General features: G+C 45.0%; 1 protein-coding gene across 7 annotated transcripts in view; it reads right to left on the bottom strand.

Annotated features, from left to right (window-relative positions):
• ANKRD17 (ankyrin repeat domain 17) overlaps positions 1 to 15,882 on the bottom strand; it is a 68,765-nt gene that overhangs the window by 16,907 nt on the left and 35,976 nt on the right. For 5 of the 7 annotated variants that reach the window (XM_054633267.2, XM_054633269.2, XM_054633268.2 and 2 more), the window contains exons 4-15: positions 15,367 to 15,514; positions 14,955 to 15,102; positions 13,632 to 13,865; positions 12,497 to 12,591; positions 9,299 to 9,536; positions 8,964 to 9,155; positions 8,485 to 8,594; positions 7,695 to 7,782; positions 7,012 to 7,139; positions 6,467 to 6,610; positions 5,717 to 5,819; positions 3,459 to 4,214 (exon numbers count right to left, since the gene is read on the bottom strand). In XM_054633267.2, coding sequence (XP_054489242.2) covers positions 3,459 to 4,214; positions 5,717 to 5,819; positions 6,467 to 6,610; positions 7,012 to 7,139; positions 7,695 to 7,782; positions 8,485 to 8,594; positions 8,964 to 9,155; positions 9,299 to 9,536; positions 12,497 to 12,591; positions 13,632 to 13,865; positions 14,955 to 15,102; positions 15,367 to 15,514 — 2,384 coding nt within the window. The remainder of the gene's footprint in view (positions 1 to 3,458; positions 4,215 to 5,716; positions 5,820 to 6,466; positions 6,611 to 7,011; positions 7,140 to 7,694; positions 7,783 to 8,484; positions 8,595 to 8,963; positions 9,156 to 9,298; positions 9,537 to 12,496; positions 12,592 to 13,631; positions 13,866 to 14,954; positions 15,103 to 15,366; positions 15,515 to 15,882) is intronic. The other 2 variants (XM_054633274.2, XM_054633276.2) reach the window with 1 other exon arrangement.

The following is a 15,882-nucleotide window of genomic DNA, read 5'->3' as shown; positions in this document are numbered from 1 at the left end:
TCCTTGCCCTACTCTAATGGCCTAGTGGCAAAGTGAAGTCAAGTCTGTACCTCACCGTGGAAACATCCTTATTTCATGCCTGGGATATCCAAGTCTTCCAAGTTAGGTCACTATTGGAATATTTAGTATATACAAGACTTGGTATAGGAGCACCTACACCTTCATCAAGCTTCTTGGTCAGAAGACATCACCAAGCACCATTTGACTACTCCAGTTCCGGTCCTGGACATTTGCTGGGCTAGCAAGACAATCAGTTTTGTGCTTACTGATATTTGGAACAGACCTGCTCTTCATCTTGATTTTCTTCTGTCCATACCTCAATTCTCTCTTAGCTTGGATGAAGAGAGGACACCCTCAGAGCAGCTACCTCCTCCCCCGTGCCCACTGGCCTCACCAGAGTGACATGCCCTTGTAATCTCACTTCTCCTCATGTGGCCATCACATGTCCCACAAGTGCTGTCCTGTTGTGAGCACAGCATTGGTCTTATGCACTGATTCCTTGTCTCCTGCACTGTCAACAGCAGACAGATAAAAACTGTTCTACATTACACAGCAATGAGGCAAGATGAGGGACGGAATAAAAAAATACTTTACAAGAAATGTACGAGACATCTCAGCCTTTTCCAGCTGGTTTCAAGCCAGCTCTACAGGCTTGTTCCACATCAGTTCCTTCTCTACCCCCAGTTCCTCTGTAGTACCTCAGTTATCACAAACCATGTTGGTGCCACACAGGATTAAAATCACTCTAGAGCACTTGAGATGCAGAACATGCCTTGGACTGTAACAGTGCAGGTTATGTTCTGAATTCCAGCACCAACACTGGGCTGCTGCTGTGCAAGAAGGGCTCCTTGGATGGAGCCTGAGAACCACTGCACACCTGCAGTCCTGGTGGTTATTGGTTAACAATGTGCAAGGCAGCCTAAGGCAGGCCAACCCCATGTGAAACCAGCTCTCCTGCTCAGGCCCCAAGTGGGACACAACCTGATTTTCCTGGGATGCTGATACTCTACTGTTTGTTTTTTTTTTTCCAGTATTGAGTCTCTGTCAAAAGCTTACAGCTTGCTTTCTGATGTTTTAATTCAGACAGCTGCATTTCCAACTGACTCAACCCACAAGGTAGCTTCCAGGAATGCATTTTATCAAGAGCTTCAAGATTCCTGAAGTTCTTTGCAAAGCTCTGTGACTGGACACAATCCTTGGAATGGTTCCTACTTTGTAAAAGGCTTGCTATTAAAAACAAGGTGATTTTTCTCCCTAGATCTTTACCACACCACTTAACAGATGCAATGTTTCCATACAAGCATTACCCAACTAACCCTAAAAAATACTACTTTTTGTGAGCCTCACAGCAAGCAAAAAACTTGCCTGACATCTGAAGCTCAAGAGCAAACCTTTTGCTTGTCCTCAACTCCAGCAGGATCATAAAGGAGCCCAAAGGAAAAAATTAACTATTATTTACTACTTAGCCATTGTTTTCAACTAATACAGCACAGAGCTGCACATTAAATCAAGTTTGCACAGCCAAGGTGAAGCTTTGTTTCTGCAACTGGTGCTGCAAACACAGCTCTGCAATGGAACTAAACTCAAGGCATCTCTGAAACAAGAATTTACATCTCTAAGAATACTCTAGAAGCGTCTTTTAAAGCAGTACATGGAGTTATTAACCAAATATTTAGTGGCTACTTAAATGTTGTGTGCTACACTGAGCCCATTTCAGCTCCACATTTTAAACTGTGATTTGTGGACTCACTACAGGCTAGCACTGAAGCTCTGTACTCAGGCCTGTGTCTGTTCTTGCTAAAAAAAAAACCACCCTATAATCACAGGCACTTGACAGAAAATTAATTCAGACTTCCTTCTCAACTGCATGTGTGCACGCATTACTAACAAGTGGGGCTGAGCAGAACCAGAATATTCCCTCCAATTCCCACTGGAAATACCTGACTGCTCAAAAAGGCACAAACAGGCATTCAGGTATGCAGCAGGTGACCTGGAATCACACCTGCTCAGGATGTGACATGCAGCTAAACATAGGTCCCAAACGTCCTAACTCCAGGTTCAACTTGCATTTAAACACAACTCAAGTGCATTGCACAGATTCTTTGTAAGTTACCAACAACAGCAAACATCCCAGCTTTTAAATTCATGTTGTCCTGCACCCCAGCAGTTCCACGAGAGAAACTGTTATTGTCAGTGCATGCTATATGTCATTTTATCTATTTTTTCATGCCTACATTTGTGTTTTCATCCACTTCCAATCTTTACACCTATGCTTCAATTCTAACACGAGATTTCCAGCAAAGAAGTTTTTGTCACCTTTAATGAAGCTTTGCCTGGACACAAGGTCACTCATCAAGTGTCTCACCTCAAAAGTGGTGTTCCAAGTGCTTTAAAAAATCACCACCTGGTAGTTTTAATCAGTTACCACACCTTCCACGACTCTGTACTACTACTCTGCTCCAAAACTCTGGCAGTACATGCATGACCAGCTATGGGCTAACACCTTCTCTGAGACCTGCCTTCCTCTGGCACACATCCCTCATGCTAACAGCTTTGCAAAGCAGACTTGTTCAGATGGACAGCACTTGTAAAAATGACTGCATCAGCTTAACCAAGAGCATCTGGTACCTTTTCATCAAGTGACCTTTTTTTAAGACTGTGTCCTACCAGTTCACCTGTGTTCAGCTAAGGGGTATTTCAATGACTGCTTTAGCATGGAAAGGGTTCAGATGAAGCACAGCTGAGTGAGGTGCAAACTAAAACAGCAGTGACAACTCGCATTTAAAACCTGCTTCATTCTCCTGTTTTACTGCTTAAGGCCTTAGAGCATTCATGTCACTGGGCAGAGAATTCTCTGAAGCAATGACAAGAGTTTGGTAAGGCTAAACATGCTTTCTGCTGGCAGCCATTTTTATGAGGAGATGTTTCAGAAAGTCATAGGATTATCACCTTTTTTTTTCCCAAGCAGAAATAAAAGCTTCCAATAAGTAGACTACATAAGGCCAAGTGGAGCAGCTCTTATTCTGAAGAATAACCCACGGGTCCCTCACATTTTACAGGCTAGTTGTGGTGCTGCAGCTGCTCAGCCTCCTACAAGTAAGCTCTCAGCTAGCCCAAAGCACTGCCCAGCACCACCATGGTGCTACTCCTGAGCTACAATCAGGCCAAAACAGAACTGCCACATGAACTTTAATATATCCTTCCCCAAACTATGACGAGTTAAAAATGCCCCTCCACCATACCAACCTGACCAACAGGTATGGCTCAGCTCATCCTGCAAACTGAAAAGTTAAAAGCTACTTTTCCCAACTCCTTGAGACAGGGATCAGAGGACGAGTGGTGCTTGCCGTAGAGCTCGTGGGAATACACAAACACACACACACACATATAAAAAGAAGTGGACATACCCTCGACTGGTCAAGCAAATATTATACCTGCTCATAACAATTTAAACCCACCTGCCATGATGTCATCCAGCGTGTCATTGAGCGTCTGAGCAGGGCTGGCTACCATTAACCCTTGCTGTGTTTCTGTCAGTATTCCTTGCCCCAGCCCTGCTAGTTGTGCTTGGCCCAGCACTGGCTGTCCAACTATAACACCTTGCAGTTCTGTAAGATTTGCGATGGACCCTGGAGGTAAGGAACCTGCTGCCAGAGGCAAAGCTTGTGGCATGGCCAGAGGCTGAACTGGAGCAAAAGCCGTCTGCGCAGCAGCTTGCTGAGGGTCATCTTTGAGCAAGATGGGGTCCACTTGCTGCAATCGTGCATAGTCTCCCTCTGAGAGTTGTTCTCCTACCCCAACGGGAGTCAGTAGTCCCAGATGCTGGCAAGACTGCTGCTGCTGCTGCTGCTGAAGCTGAATTCTTTGCGCTTTTACCTCTAGATATTGCTTTTTTAGCTGCTGTTGAGTTTTCAGCTGTAACTCTCGCTCCACTTTCTGCAGTTCCTCCAAAATCTTTTGTTTCTTCTGAATTTGCTCCTCTCTCGTTTTGTTCAGCTCCTCAATCTTCTCTTTGGTGAGCTGGTCGGCGTGTGCCAATTCCAGGGACTGCAGCTGAGCGTTCTTCTCTATGGCTTCTTTTATCCTCTGCTCCAGCTCTGTCAACTTGCCCTGAGCCTCTTCTACAATGCTCTCTGGAGACTGATTGGTGATGTAACCCTGTACATCCTGGTTGTTTGTTGGCAAATGACTGCTGGACTTTTGTTTAGAAGCAGCTGTGTGAAAAAGAAACCCCCTCAGAAGCAATGGAAGTGCATACCAACGGCATCCTCATTACAGAGCTACTGCTGGGCCGCTGCGTGGCACGGCACCCGTGGGAGGTCAGCGTGTCCCCAAGGCCCTCCAAGGACACCTGCCAACGGGTACCCAGCAGTCAGACTGCAATTTAACAGGCCACACCAGTGCACATGCACCCCACAGAGCCCTGTGCTACGGTGACAGGGCTGCTCCAGCAATCGGCACGCTTTTGCCAAAGGAAGCGATTGTCTTGAGCCGCTGCTACCGAGTGCTGCTACACGGAAACTGGGAACAAAAAGCAAGGATATGCTGCCTCTTTACTTGGTGTTCTGTGTCTGGTATGGTGTTGGGACATAAACAAACGTTTACAGCCCTCAAAGCGCAGCCCAAGGGACACAAAAACACCTCTAGGACTGGGACTAGGCTGCCGGCTTTGCGACCAACTTGGTAGGCTTTAACAAGTGCTAGGCTCTCTACAACTAGGCATCCTTTCACTCCAGGTATCCAGCTCTGCTCAGGTGACAAAGAGTGCCAGAACCCAGGACTGTCATTTACATTTAGCAGGACCTAACAGGGTGTCTTTAGCCACTAGGTTTTATCCATAGCAGACACGATTTTGCCTGTGTCAAAGCTCAGCTCTCTGTCCAGGCAAGGCAAGTATTTCAGCCTTCCTGCAAGAACAAGCGATGGACTAATCCAACTGGTGTTTTATGCAGAAGTCCCCACTAACACAGCTGACATGCTCTGCCATACCAGGTGGAGAAGCAACAATCGGTTAATTTTGAAGGGCGAAAGGCAACTCAAAACTCAGGATCTGAGGCAGTGGAGGTGCCCAGTTTCTTCCAGCCATCCTCGCTGTATCTCCAGAACAATACAAGTGTACACACAGGATTAATTTTAGGACATGCACGCCTGTATTTGCTACTGCTGATGCTTGATAAAAATTGGTTTTTGATGAGAATTCTTAAGTACAGAAAGCATTAAGTGTCAAAATGGCGAGAGCAAAATAGATGCAAATTTAGTCCTAGGAGGACCTGAGCCACATCAGACTAAAGATTTTACTGCACAAGAAATTCCGCCTTCAATCCAATTAGTCAAACCCACTCCCAGACTACTACCCTAAGGAAACACAAGTTATCAAATCAACTATGATATGGAGATCAACATGGGTTTTGCAAGTTCCATTATCCAATTTCTAGACTTCTCAGTAACATTCTGCATTAGTTCAGTGTGTCAGACTAGAGATTTTAACATATTTACTTAGGGAGATTTCTTGATGTTTTATGATTACAGGCTTAGATGACTGACTTGGTGGACAAGCAAATCCTTAAAAAAATAATTAAAAAAAAAAATCAAAATTGCAGTTTCCTTGACTGAATCCATAAACACTCTTCATAGGAGCTACTCTGCTACAAGTGCAAGCCTCTATCTTCTACCTAGGAAGGATATTTAGAAAATAAGCTGCAGAACTAGGACTGACCTTTGTTTCTGATGGGAAGGGTTGTGGCGACATTAGCAGGGGGTTTGTCAGGCTCCTGGGGTGGGACAACCATGGGCAGCGCCTGCACTGGTACTCGAGGAGCCTAAAATGTCGGATACGAACAGATTACTTTTCTCATACTCTGTGCTAGTTACAATTCAACAGAAGGCAAACAAAATCTGTTAGAAAAGTAGACTTTAATGGTGACTAACAACATTCAATATAGTTTTTAATATGCGGAGTTCAATAATTAACACCTGCAGATCATGTGATCTCCACATACTTTGCATTTTTAACCTAAAAAATTACTTGCAGAACTATACTCAGCCTGGTACAGTGCTGTACTATAGTACAGCAAATACAAGCCACAATGGACCATAAATTCAATTCTGTAGAGTTTCATTTAAGCAGATCTTTGCACTTACTGGTTTTGTCCACTCTCAGTGTTTTTTTCCAGCAATACTTAGAGAACAGTAAGAATGATGAGAGCACTACATCATAACATTGAAAAGTCTTCCCCAAAAGTAAAAATCAGTTTACCTCCATCATCTTAATTCCATTACAGCACACCAAACAGACTGTCAACTATCTGATACGTAAGGAATAGAACAGATTTGCAGCTCTAAGTAATTTTAAGTGTGCTCACCTACAGTTTATGATAGGACATGACTGACTCTTCTCTCACCTTTAAACTCCTGAGTAACCAAGTGCAAAAAAAAACCATGCGGACCATGAGCCCTGGAATCTTACCCTGTTGAGGTCATGGGATGGTGGCGTCAGCTGAGTGGCATCAGGTGGAGGAGCAGAAAGCAAGTTGTTTGGGTAATCTAGAAGGTAACAAACCACGCTGGTGTGACCGCCTTTGGCCGCCTCAATCAGCATGGTCGATCCATCCTGAGAGGGAAAGAGCACACAGTTAAAACAGAGCATCATGAAAACAGCACTGCAGCATTTTGGGACACACAACACACTACCTATGGGACTGCTTTCTGTTCTAGTAAATACTCCATCTCCACAAGCTCACATCTAAACTTACAGGCTTGATGAAGTATTAAAAAAAAAAAAATTTAAATAAATAATACTTTAAATTTTTTCCCTTTCCACAATCAGCACTTCATACTCATGGTTGATCAAGAGACCTGCACTACAACAACACATACACGAGCAGAACATTTGCTTGTGCAAACTTTCATTTAAATCATCACAGGCTGGGTGAGTTGTACAGAACACAAAAGGAGACAATCCAGCTGGGTATCCTGAGTTTCAGAGGAAAACAAGTGAGGTGAGGGACAAACCTTGAGTCTGTGTGTGGGATCAGCACCATGAGCGAGCAGTAGCTCCACCACCGCCAAGTGACCTCCGGCACAGGCCAGCGACAGCACTGTGTGATCGTTGTTCGCTGTGGTCCTGTTCACGTTTGCTCCTGCACAAACACAAGGGCAAACATCAGCTCAAACTGACTTCAACAGGTAGCACCTCTATCAAATGTAACACAATTAACTGCTCTGCAATCTACACAGGGAAAACTCCATCCTGCCAGATGTCCTACTCCATACAAGGTAGGGACAAGAAAACTCATGACAATCAGCCCAGGAGAAGGAAAATGGAAATTCCTGGTTTGTACTGAAATGTCAAGCAAACTACAGTCAAACTCTGGAAACCAAAAGGGACTTGTAGTTCAACTGCCAAATACAGTGCTCCAAAGCTGCACCATGGGGCATGGAGACCCCAGGAATCCCTACTAATGCTGCTTTTACTAGGAATTACAGACTGAAATACACTATTTTTACAACTACATGCAGTTCCACTAATCTCAGCAGAAACCACAGATAATCATTACATGCCTAGTTGGAGAATCAATTGCCTACTGGAGCTAGGACATTTAAAACAAATCCAAGGAAGTTACACTAGCTTTGACATGTTCTTAACTTGAAGTATTTCTAATGTCAGGAAAACCCAAACCATTCCACATTCTTACCTTTGCTAATCAAGAACTGAACAGTGCAAACATGACCTGCCCTGGCAGCTTTCATGAGAGGGGTTCTTCCACCTTCTGATTCATGCTCCTAGAGCAGATAAAGAAAGGCTTCAAAATCCAAAGTGGCATGTGAAAGAAGGCAAGCCAGCCTCCTGAGTTTTTGAATAGAAAGATGCTAGACATGGAACATCCTTCTCTACTGTTTCACACACTTAGCCATAAATATTCAGCTAATGTTTGAACTGAAGGTATCTTGAATGCAGGTGAACCATTCACCACCTGTCTCTGCACAGGTAGGACTTCTGGACAAAAAGCATTCAAGGCACATGAGGGGGATTTTAGTTCAACAGGACATCTTCTGACATGCTTAACATCACTTTTTGATAACACATTGGTGTACTGAAAAGGAAAAACCAGTTTACCTCCATCATCTTAATTCCATTACAGCACACCAAACAGACTGTCAACTATCTGATGCATAAGGAATAGAACAGATTTGCAGGTACAAGGACTAACCCAGAATCAACTCAACAATTTGAAGCTGAGTACCACATCAAAAGAATCCAATTCCCTATTTTCTTGTCCAGGCAACCTTGAATGGCTTGGAAATGCTTTAGACATCAATCACCAGAGGACTGTAACTGACCTCTGTACTTTGGGGTAATCTAACAGCCCAAAATACATTAAAGAAAGTGCCAATTTTCATCAATGAACACTGAAACAGGAAGAATATCAGATGCTGATAATTTAATATCCTACTGACACTTTTTAAGGAAGGTAAATGACTTACCAGATCTGCACCTGCCTGAAGTAAGACATCTGCTACATCAGTGTGGCCATTCTCACAGGCGTACGTCAGTGCCGTGTCACCTGTTGCTGTTGTTGCGTGCACATTAGCCCCTGAAACAGAAAGGACAAAACACTGGAAGCTTTATGATGGGCATTACAGAAAACATACAAGCCTCCACAATCTTTACAGGATCAAACAGCAAATTAAGCTTCCCCCTTCCAATCCAGCATCTATTAAACTGATAACCTGACTGTACTCTAAGAGGAATAAAAACAAACTGCAAGTTAGCTCCAAACAAGTTTACATCAACTCAATCTTCAAAAGCTAAATTAGAGTCCAACCAGTAAATTACTTTGGGCTTCAAAGACCTTCACAGTCAAGTTCAAGAAGCTGCTAAAGAAAATGTAATGACTATCGGACAAAGTATTTTTCTCTTTAGATTAAGCATTTACAAAAGCATTAACAAAATGACTCCATACCTGCAGCTAATAAATATTTGACCAGCTCCAAATGTCCCTCTTGAGCAGCTTCCATCAAAGGTGTGGAACAGCCAAGTTCTATGTCAGCTCCTGCTTTAATGAGAAAATCGGCCACCTCCAGAAACCCTCCACAGCAAGCCAGAGTTAATGCAGTTTCCTGCGTCTCCTCTGTCTGAGCGTTGATGTTTGCTCCTGCAAACAACACAAAACACTGGTTACAGAGGGCAGGATCAGCACACAAACCACCTCCACATGCACAAGGCATCTTATAACCAAAGAAAACAAAAATCAAAGCAGCTCAGAGCTTCTCCCCCAGCCTGCTGAGCAGCAGTTACCTTGCCCAAGTAACAGTGCCACCATCTCCTCGTGGCCTTCCCGAGCTGCCTCCATCAGTGGCGTGTATCCCTCATCATTGACCTCTTCCAAGTTAGCTCCACGTTCAATCAGCAGAGCTGCCAGCTCCACGTGCCCACCACAGGCTGCCAGGGTCAGCGGGGACTCGAAGGAGTCTGCAGGCATGTTCACCTGAGCTCCGCTGTCCAGAAGTAACCTTGCCACTTCCACGTGACCATCCTGGAAAGGCAAAAAAAAAAAAAACAAGATCAGAAGACTGACCAAATGGAAAAACTGCTTTTCTCCATGGTTTTGCCACAGACTCAAATTCCCTCAAAATACACAAAAAGCCATGAGGGAGTAAAATGAGTCCAAAAATATAATTTTTTCTGAACAGTTTTTCTGAATATTTTCCCTAAGTATTTGGATAAAGCATAAGGTCTCCTACTGAACAAGCTCCTGTAGAAACGCTGAGCACATTTTACTAAATATGTGCTGTGAACCTCATATCAGACCTCTCTGTCAATGGTGTAAGCAACAAGCTGGACAACTTTGTATCAGACTCCAGTTCAGGTGTTTGGGATCAACATCCTTGGGGCAGGGGGGAACTCCAAAATAAGGCCCAGAAAGTCAAGAGGGAGCTCACGACTGTTTTAGAAGCTTGTCTCCTCCACAAGAACAACAGTGAGATTATTTTGCTTCCTCCCTTCCTTAAGAAGCAGCTATGCACACTGACCTGGCTTGCCTCCCCTGCAAAACTATTTCAATGCTCAATTTAACAGCAGAGTCAAGACTTACTTTCTCCCTCCAAGTGAAAAGCCAAAATGAGACCACTTGTCAGGGGTTCCTTACACATCCCAGGAGCCACCCACCCGAGCAACAGCTTTCCCTTGGCAGCATTCTGGCAGGGTTTTCCAGACACCGTGATCATGCTCCACTGTGATCAAACCCCTTCTACCACAAGGCAGCTCTTAAATTTGCTTTCTTCCTTGCAAAATACTTCAGCATAGGATCTCCGTCACATTTTCAGTATTCCATAAAGTCAGGAACTATTTGAAGTGGCTTTTCAGCTCCATGTTTACACTGGAGGCCTGACAGTGAGACACCCAATTGCCATTCCACGCTGCTTTGTTCAGACAGAAGCAGTGCCTGGCTGGGTCACTGTGCTCCAACAACAGCAAGAACTCTCCAAGCTGGTTTTCTCCATGAGGAGATGGCCACCATTCCAACTTGAAGGAACCAAAATCTGACAAACAAAACACTGGAGGGCTGCAGCAAATAAACAGCCACTCACCAGGAACACAAGGCATTCCCAAGGTTGTCACTGAATGAGGTAACTACACCTTGGTTTCAGATTAATTCCTAAGAGGCAGCAAATCTCATCCACAGCCATCCTTGCCAAGCTGGAAACCACAACTCCAAAAAGCTCTTTTCCAGACAAAACACCAAACTGCATCTGACATTTTTCCGCTTCATTTTCTCAAGTGTTTCATACCTTATTCTGATATCCAGGGAGCAAAGCACGGCTTCCTCTCAGAAAAATATCTAGGACATTAACTAGGACATATTCACCTTTTACATGAAATGACAGTACTATTTTAGGGAAAAACTCCAAGCCTCCATAAAGAATCTCTCCTCAGGGAAATGCAGAGACGGTGCCTCATCCATCAGGCTCTGGCAAGACAGCTACCTGCTCACCCCTGCTCCATGCTGAGGATGGCACGACACAGTACCCAGGCTTGCTTCAAAGCTTCCTATGTGGGCCAAGCAGCCTGCAGGAGAACTGCTGGAGCCCCACCACACAAGGGAACTGGATCCATGCTTTAATAAACCCTGCAGTGGGGTGGGGCTGCTGAGCTCTCCTAGAACAGCCAGGAAAAGCCTTCCAACTGCTAAGGGATCAGGAAAAGTCACCTGAGCAACCTTCACAAGAGCATCAGCTGCATTTTAAAGCTGAAGCTCTGTGGGCAGCAGTACTTCAGCGAGAGGAAATAACAACTAGATCACCCTGCTTTTTGCTCCCACAAGGCAACTGCCACTGTCCAACACCTCCTGTGCATTAAATCAGTATTAATTGCTGTCTGAAAAAACTCTCAGGCACCAGTCTTCCTGAATCCACAAGGCTGCAGAAGAGTTTAAACCTGCACTGGCTATGCCACAGACAGATAATTCTGTGAGCACACATTCAAGCTCAAAGCTGTTCCAGAGAAGGAAGTTTTCTTGTGCCACACAAGAGCAGTAACTGTTTCTGCACAAAGAACATGCTGAGATGGAAGTCCTTGCTCTGCTTCATTTCACACTGCAAGGTTTTTAAATACTGCTAGAGAAAGCTGCTCCTTCTCTTGTCAGCAGAGCTGAAGGTATGAGACTGAACTATCTGCCAGTTCTGAGCACCAGCGTGGAACTGCCTCCCTAGGAACAGCTTCCTGCAGGAATAAGGGAGAAGAATATTTTCCTACTGCTCAGTAATTTTTAACAAAAATTAGGTCTTAACCCACCAACATCTGTGGGTCTGATGGAAATTTTTTAGTCTATTAGAAGAGTTAAAAGGGCAGAAGAGAATGACAAGGAAAGGAAGGCTTGATCCATAGCTTCACCACAAAAAACATCCTGATGAGAAGGCAACTGCAACATTAAACAAGGTCATTTTACCATCAACTCCCAGGAAGTGGCTGCAAGGCCATGGCCAAGGATATTCATGTGGCTGCTCTAGTAAGATTTCAGGGTGAGATAAAGGACAGCTTGAGTTCTGTTTACCTACGTGACTTTCTTTGGAACAACTTTCAAGAAGTGTAATGGTTTCTGTTAATCATTCCCCCATCTGAAACCATTAACTTCTTTCAGCAGACACAACTGGCTGATTTAGAACCATTGCAGCTGTTTCAGGGAAGGGCAGACAAAACAGGGATTTACTGCCCTCCTCTACAGCCACGGGTTCACAGTGTGACATTACACAAGTCTAATAATGCCATGAAAATCCCAACACATGAGGAATCTATTTGGAGAGAAGGATAAAAAGAAAATTTAAGAAAATAATTCTCAGTTTAACAATAAAGTTAACTTCACATGAAGCAGACAAGAGAACCAAAACATCACAGTTAGATTCTGTACCAGAAGGAAACTCAAAGGAACCACTTTCTCCATCTTCAACAAGAAAAGAGAGCCCACAGACCTCACTGCTCAAGCCTTATATCTCTTACCATGCACGCCTCCATGAGAGCAGTGTGCATCTCATCTGTCTTGTGCTCCTGGTCTGCACCAGCTTCCAGCAGAAACCTCACCATTTCCAGATGGCCTGTGTGGAAAAATAGTTAACAGAAGGAAACTGCTTGAGAAAGTGCATTTCAACACTCATAGTGTTCTAAAGCATACAATGAAGGTCATGGATGTCTGTGATACAACATAAAGAGTCCACTCTGGAAAGGTGTGTTTGTATCTCTGCCATCTACGTGGACAGCAGCTTATCAGTGTAGCTGGTAAAAAATATACATGAAAGACTAAGACCAACTTCTACACAGGTGCCACACAAGAACCTCTGTTACCAACATCAACTACTCCATAATGGCAAGGGCCTAATAAAACATGTCCTAAGTACCTATAACAGCAGCTGCTGGGCTGTAGGACCAGATTTTGCCTCTTAATTAAACATCTTCATTCCTTTCTGGGGGGCTGCAATTTTGCTGCTTAATGCTTTAAGGGAGGAAACAAAGGCCTGTTGTCCTCAGCACTGACACATAAAAGGCAAGGTCCTAAACCTTCTGTGATTTGCCAGTGCAAGTCCTTTAAAATGAAATATCTGCTGTATTTAAGCAGAGGTACCTGGCATAAAACAGCTGTAATACAGAAAGTTTAGCTTACTTTTTCTGTAATCTAACACATTAGCTCCTTGTCTCTTCATTTGTTTAACAGAGCATCTTCTAAATAATCATACCTCAGACCAAAGTTTTAGATCTTGATACTCAGACTCTGCACACAGATGATTTTGCACATAGCACAGGCGTGCTGTGTGGTATCACAGCCAGGACAAGAGCAGCACAGTGTGCGCTCACACCCTTTCCATTCCCCAGGTGGTGAGCAGCAAGGCTGAAGGAATCCACGCTGGCCCTGAGCGGAATCACAGCCAGGACAAGAGCAGCACAGGGTCTGCTCACACCTTTCAATTCTCCAGGTGGTGGGCAGCAAGGCTGAAGGGCTCCCTGAGTGGTATCACAGCCAGGACAGGAGCAGCACAGGGTGTGCTCACACCTTTGAATTCCCCTGGCCATGGGCAGCAAGGCTGAAGGACTCCTCGGACTCCTCGCTGTCCCTGACCCCTGTGCCCACTCGGCACAGTACCTTTGTAGCAGGCCAGCGTCAGGGCGCTCTCCTTGAACTCGTTGGAGTGCGTGTTGATGCCCGCCCCGTTCTCCAGCAGCACCCTGGCCACCTCCACGTGCCCGGCGCTGCCCGCCTCCATCAGCGGCGTGTGGCCGTTCTCGTTGTGCTCCTCGATGCTGGCGCCCGACTCCAGCAGCACCTTCACCACGTCCACGTAGCCCCCGGCGCAGGCGTACGTCAGGGCTGTGTTGCCTTGGGCCAGAGAGAACAGGGGTTGGGAACACAACCTGATGGCCTTCCTTCACCCAGAACTTCACCTGGTGCTCCATTCCTTCCCTTCTAGCTGGATACCTGATGGAACAGGGCTTTTCACACTACAGATGAACAACTACAGGGAGGGGGAAATCAGTAGTGGCACCAAGCAGCCTGGTGCTGACAGACTGAGTGTCTGACCTCCTTGTGCCTGCACTGATGCACCTCTCTTCCCATTTCTAGCCCAGTCACAAACCCCCATCCATTTTCCTGTTAATCAGCAGGAGCATGCAATGCTGTAAAATGAAAGCTCAAAACCCGGAGTAGAATTAACTGCTGCTTCTAAATCAGGTCTTAAACACCTGCAAGGGGCTGGTTCCAAAATGTTCCCAGTCTTTACAAGGAGAGGAAAAAAACTTTGGTGGAAAAAATATAAAAACATGGATCTGCACACAACAGCCAAAGAATCTGCCTCTGTGAAAGACACCTTGAAAAGTGTTACAGGTCAAGGCCATATTACCACTGAGAAAACTGCTTCACTGAAAAAAAAAATTAAAAAATAAATAAGGCGTCTTCTGGTATCCCCCTCTCCCCCTCACTCAGGGTCAGCTCTCCATTCATCAGGTACTGCTGACTACACACCAGCTCTCCACTTCCAGGTTACAAAAACTTACAAGACTTCCCAATCTGGTCACTTCAACACAAATCGCTAGAAAATTACCACGGGAAGAGTGGAAGGGGAGGCCCTCTTCTCACTTTTCCCCTTGGGTTTCCTGATCTGCCACCAAATAACTTTTCCACATACACACAAATTTACCAAACTGTGCTTAAAATGTGACAACAAATCCTAGGTACTCAAACCTCTTCCAGTTACTAACTGACCTTATCCATCTTTTTATGTCTCCATAATACTTGATCTGCATCCAACAATACTTCAGAGTTCCACTTAAAAAAGAGAATTTAAATGGCAAAACCATAAGGAAGCATTCTGCCTAGCTGGGCTGAGAGCTATGGCTCCTGAACTTGCACACCAAGTTGCCTGCACAGAGCAAATCCCAGCTCTGCAGTGGCTCACAAGAGTCCCTTTACCTGTGGATGACTGTGCGTTCACATCAGCACCGTGAGCTAGCAGCAGCTTGACAATTTTGACGTGCCCACCGTTGGCAGCAGCCATCAGAGGTGTGATGTCTCCCTTGATTCCCCGGTCCTCCACATTGGCATGCATTGCCAGGAGAACCTGCCAAGAGACACTGATCAACAACACCGACGGACAAACCCTGCCCCTGCACTACCAACCCCCTCCTTCACCCCAGTGCTGGGTGAGCAATCCTGGCACAAAATAGGCACCCAGAATGCTTCAGCAACACTTAGTGTATGTGTGAGATCGTCTGCCATTTCTCAATACCTTAACACCCCTTCCAGGTGCACAAAATGCTAATAGATTGATTTAACATCTCTTTATGTACAACACACACATGGTACAAACAGCCAGGAAACCAACCTGTGCAAGCTCATAATACCCTGCTGAGCAGGCCAAGCAAAGGAGGCTTTCCCCTTCCTCTGTGTGCTCGTTCACGCTGCGGCCTTCAATGAGCAGCTTCCGCACAGCATTCACGTCTCCTTCGGAACAGGCCTCGGCCAGGCTGCGGCTAACAAGGGGAAAGCATTCAGAGTGGGAAGGGACTCTGCCTCAGCTCCAGTGTGCCATGAGGACACATCAGCAAAAAAGGAAACACCAGCTAAAAATGTGCCAACTGCTAATTAAACAAGTGCCAGTTTTACACTTGAGGTTTCCCAGCTAACTTGGCTGAAAATTAGGCTGTGTCCATATCTACTCCTGCTATTAATTTTTAATAGAAGTTTACCAGAGAAATAGATGCAGGATATCCCAGGACCAGGACATGGAAATCACCTGTCAATCTTGAGAAAACTTTATTTGCTCAGCACTGTAACTATTAATTAAACTAAAACAAATCACCAACATCAGTGTTCTTCTGTAGGAAACTTAACCACTTCC

The sequence above is a fragment of the Agelaius phoeniceus genome, chromosome 4 (assembly GCF_051311805.1).
Source record: "Agelaius phoeniceus isolate bAgePho1 chromosome 4, bAgePho1.hap1, whole genome shotgun sequence".
NCBI lineage: Eukaryota > Metazoa > Chordata > Aves > Passeriformes > Icteridae > Agelaius > Agelaius phoeniceus.
Note: the sequence above shows the minus strand (reverse complement) of the source record. Positions and strands in the feature narration are given on the sequence as shown.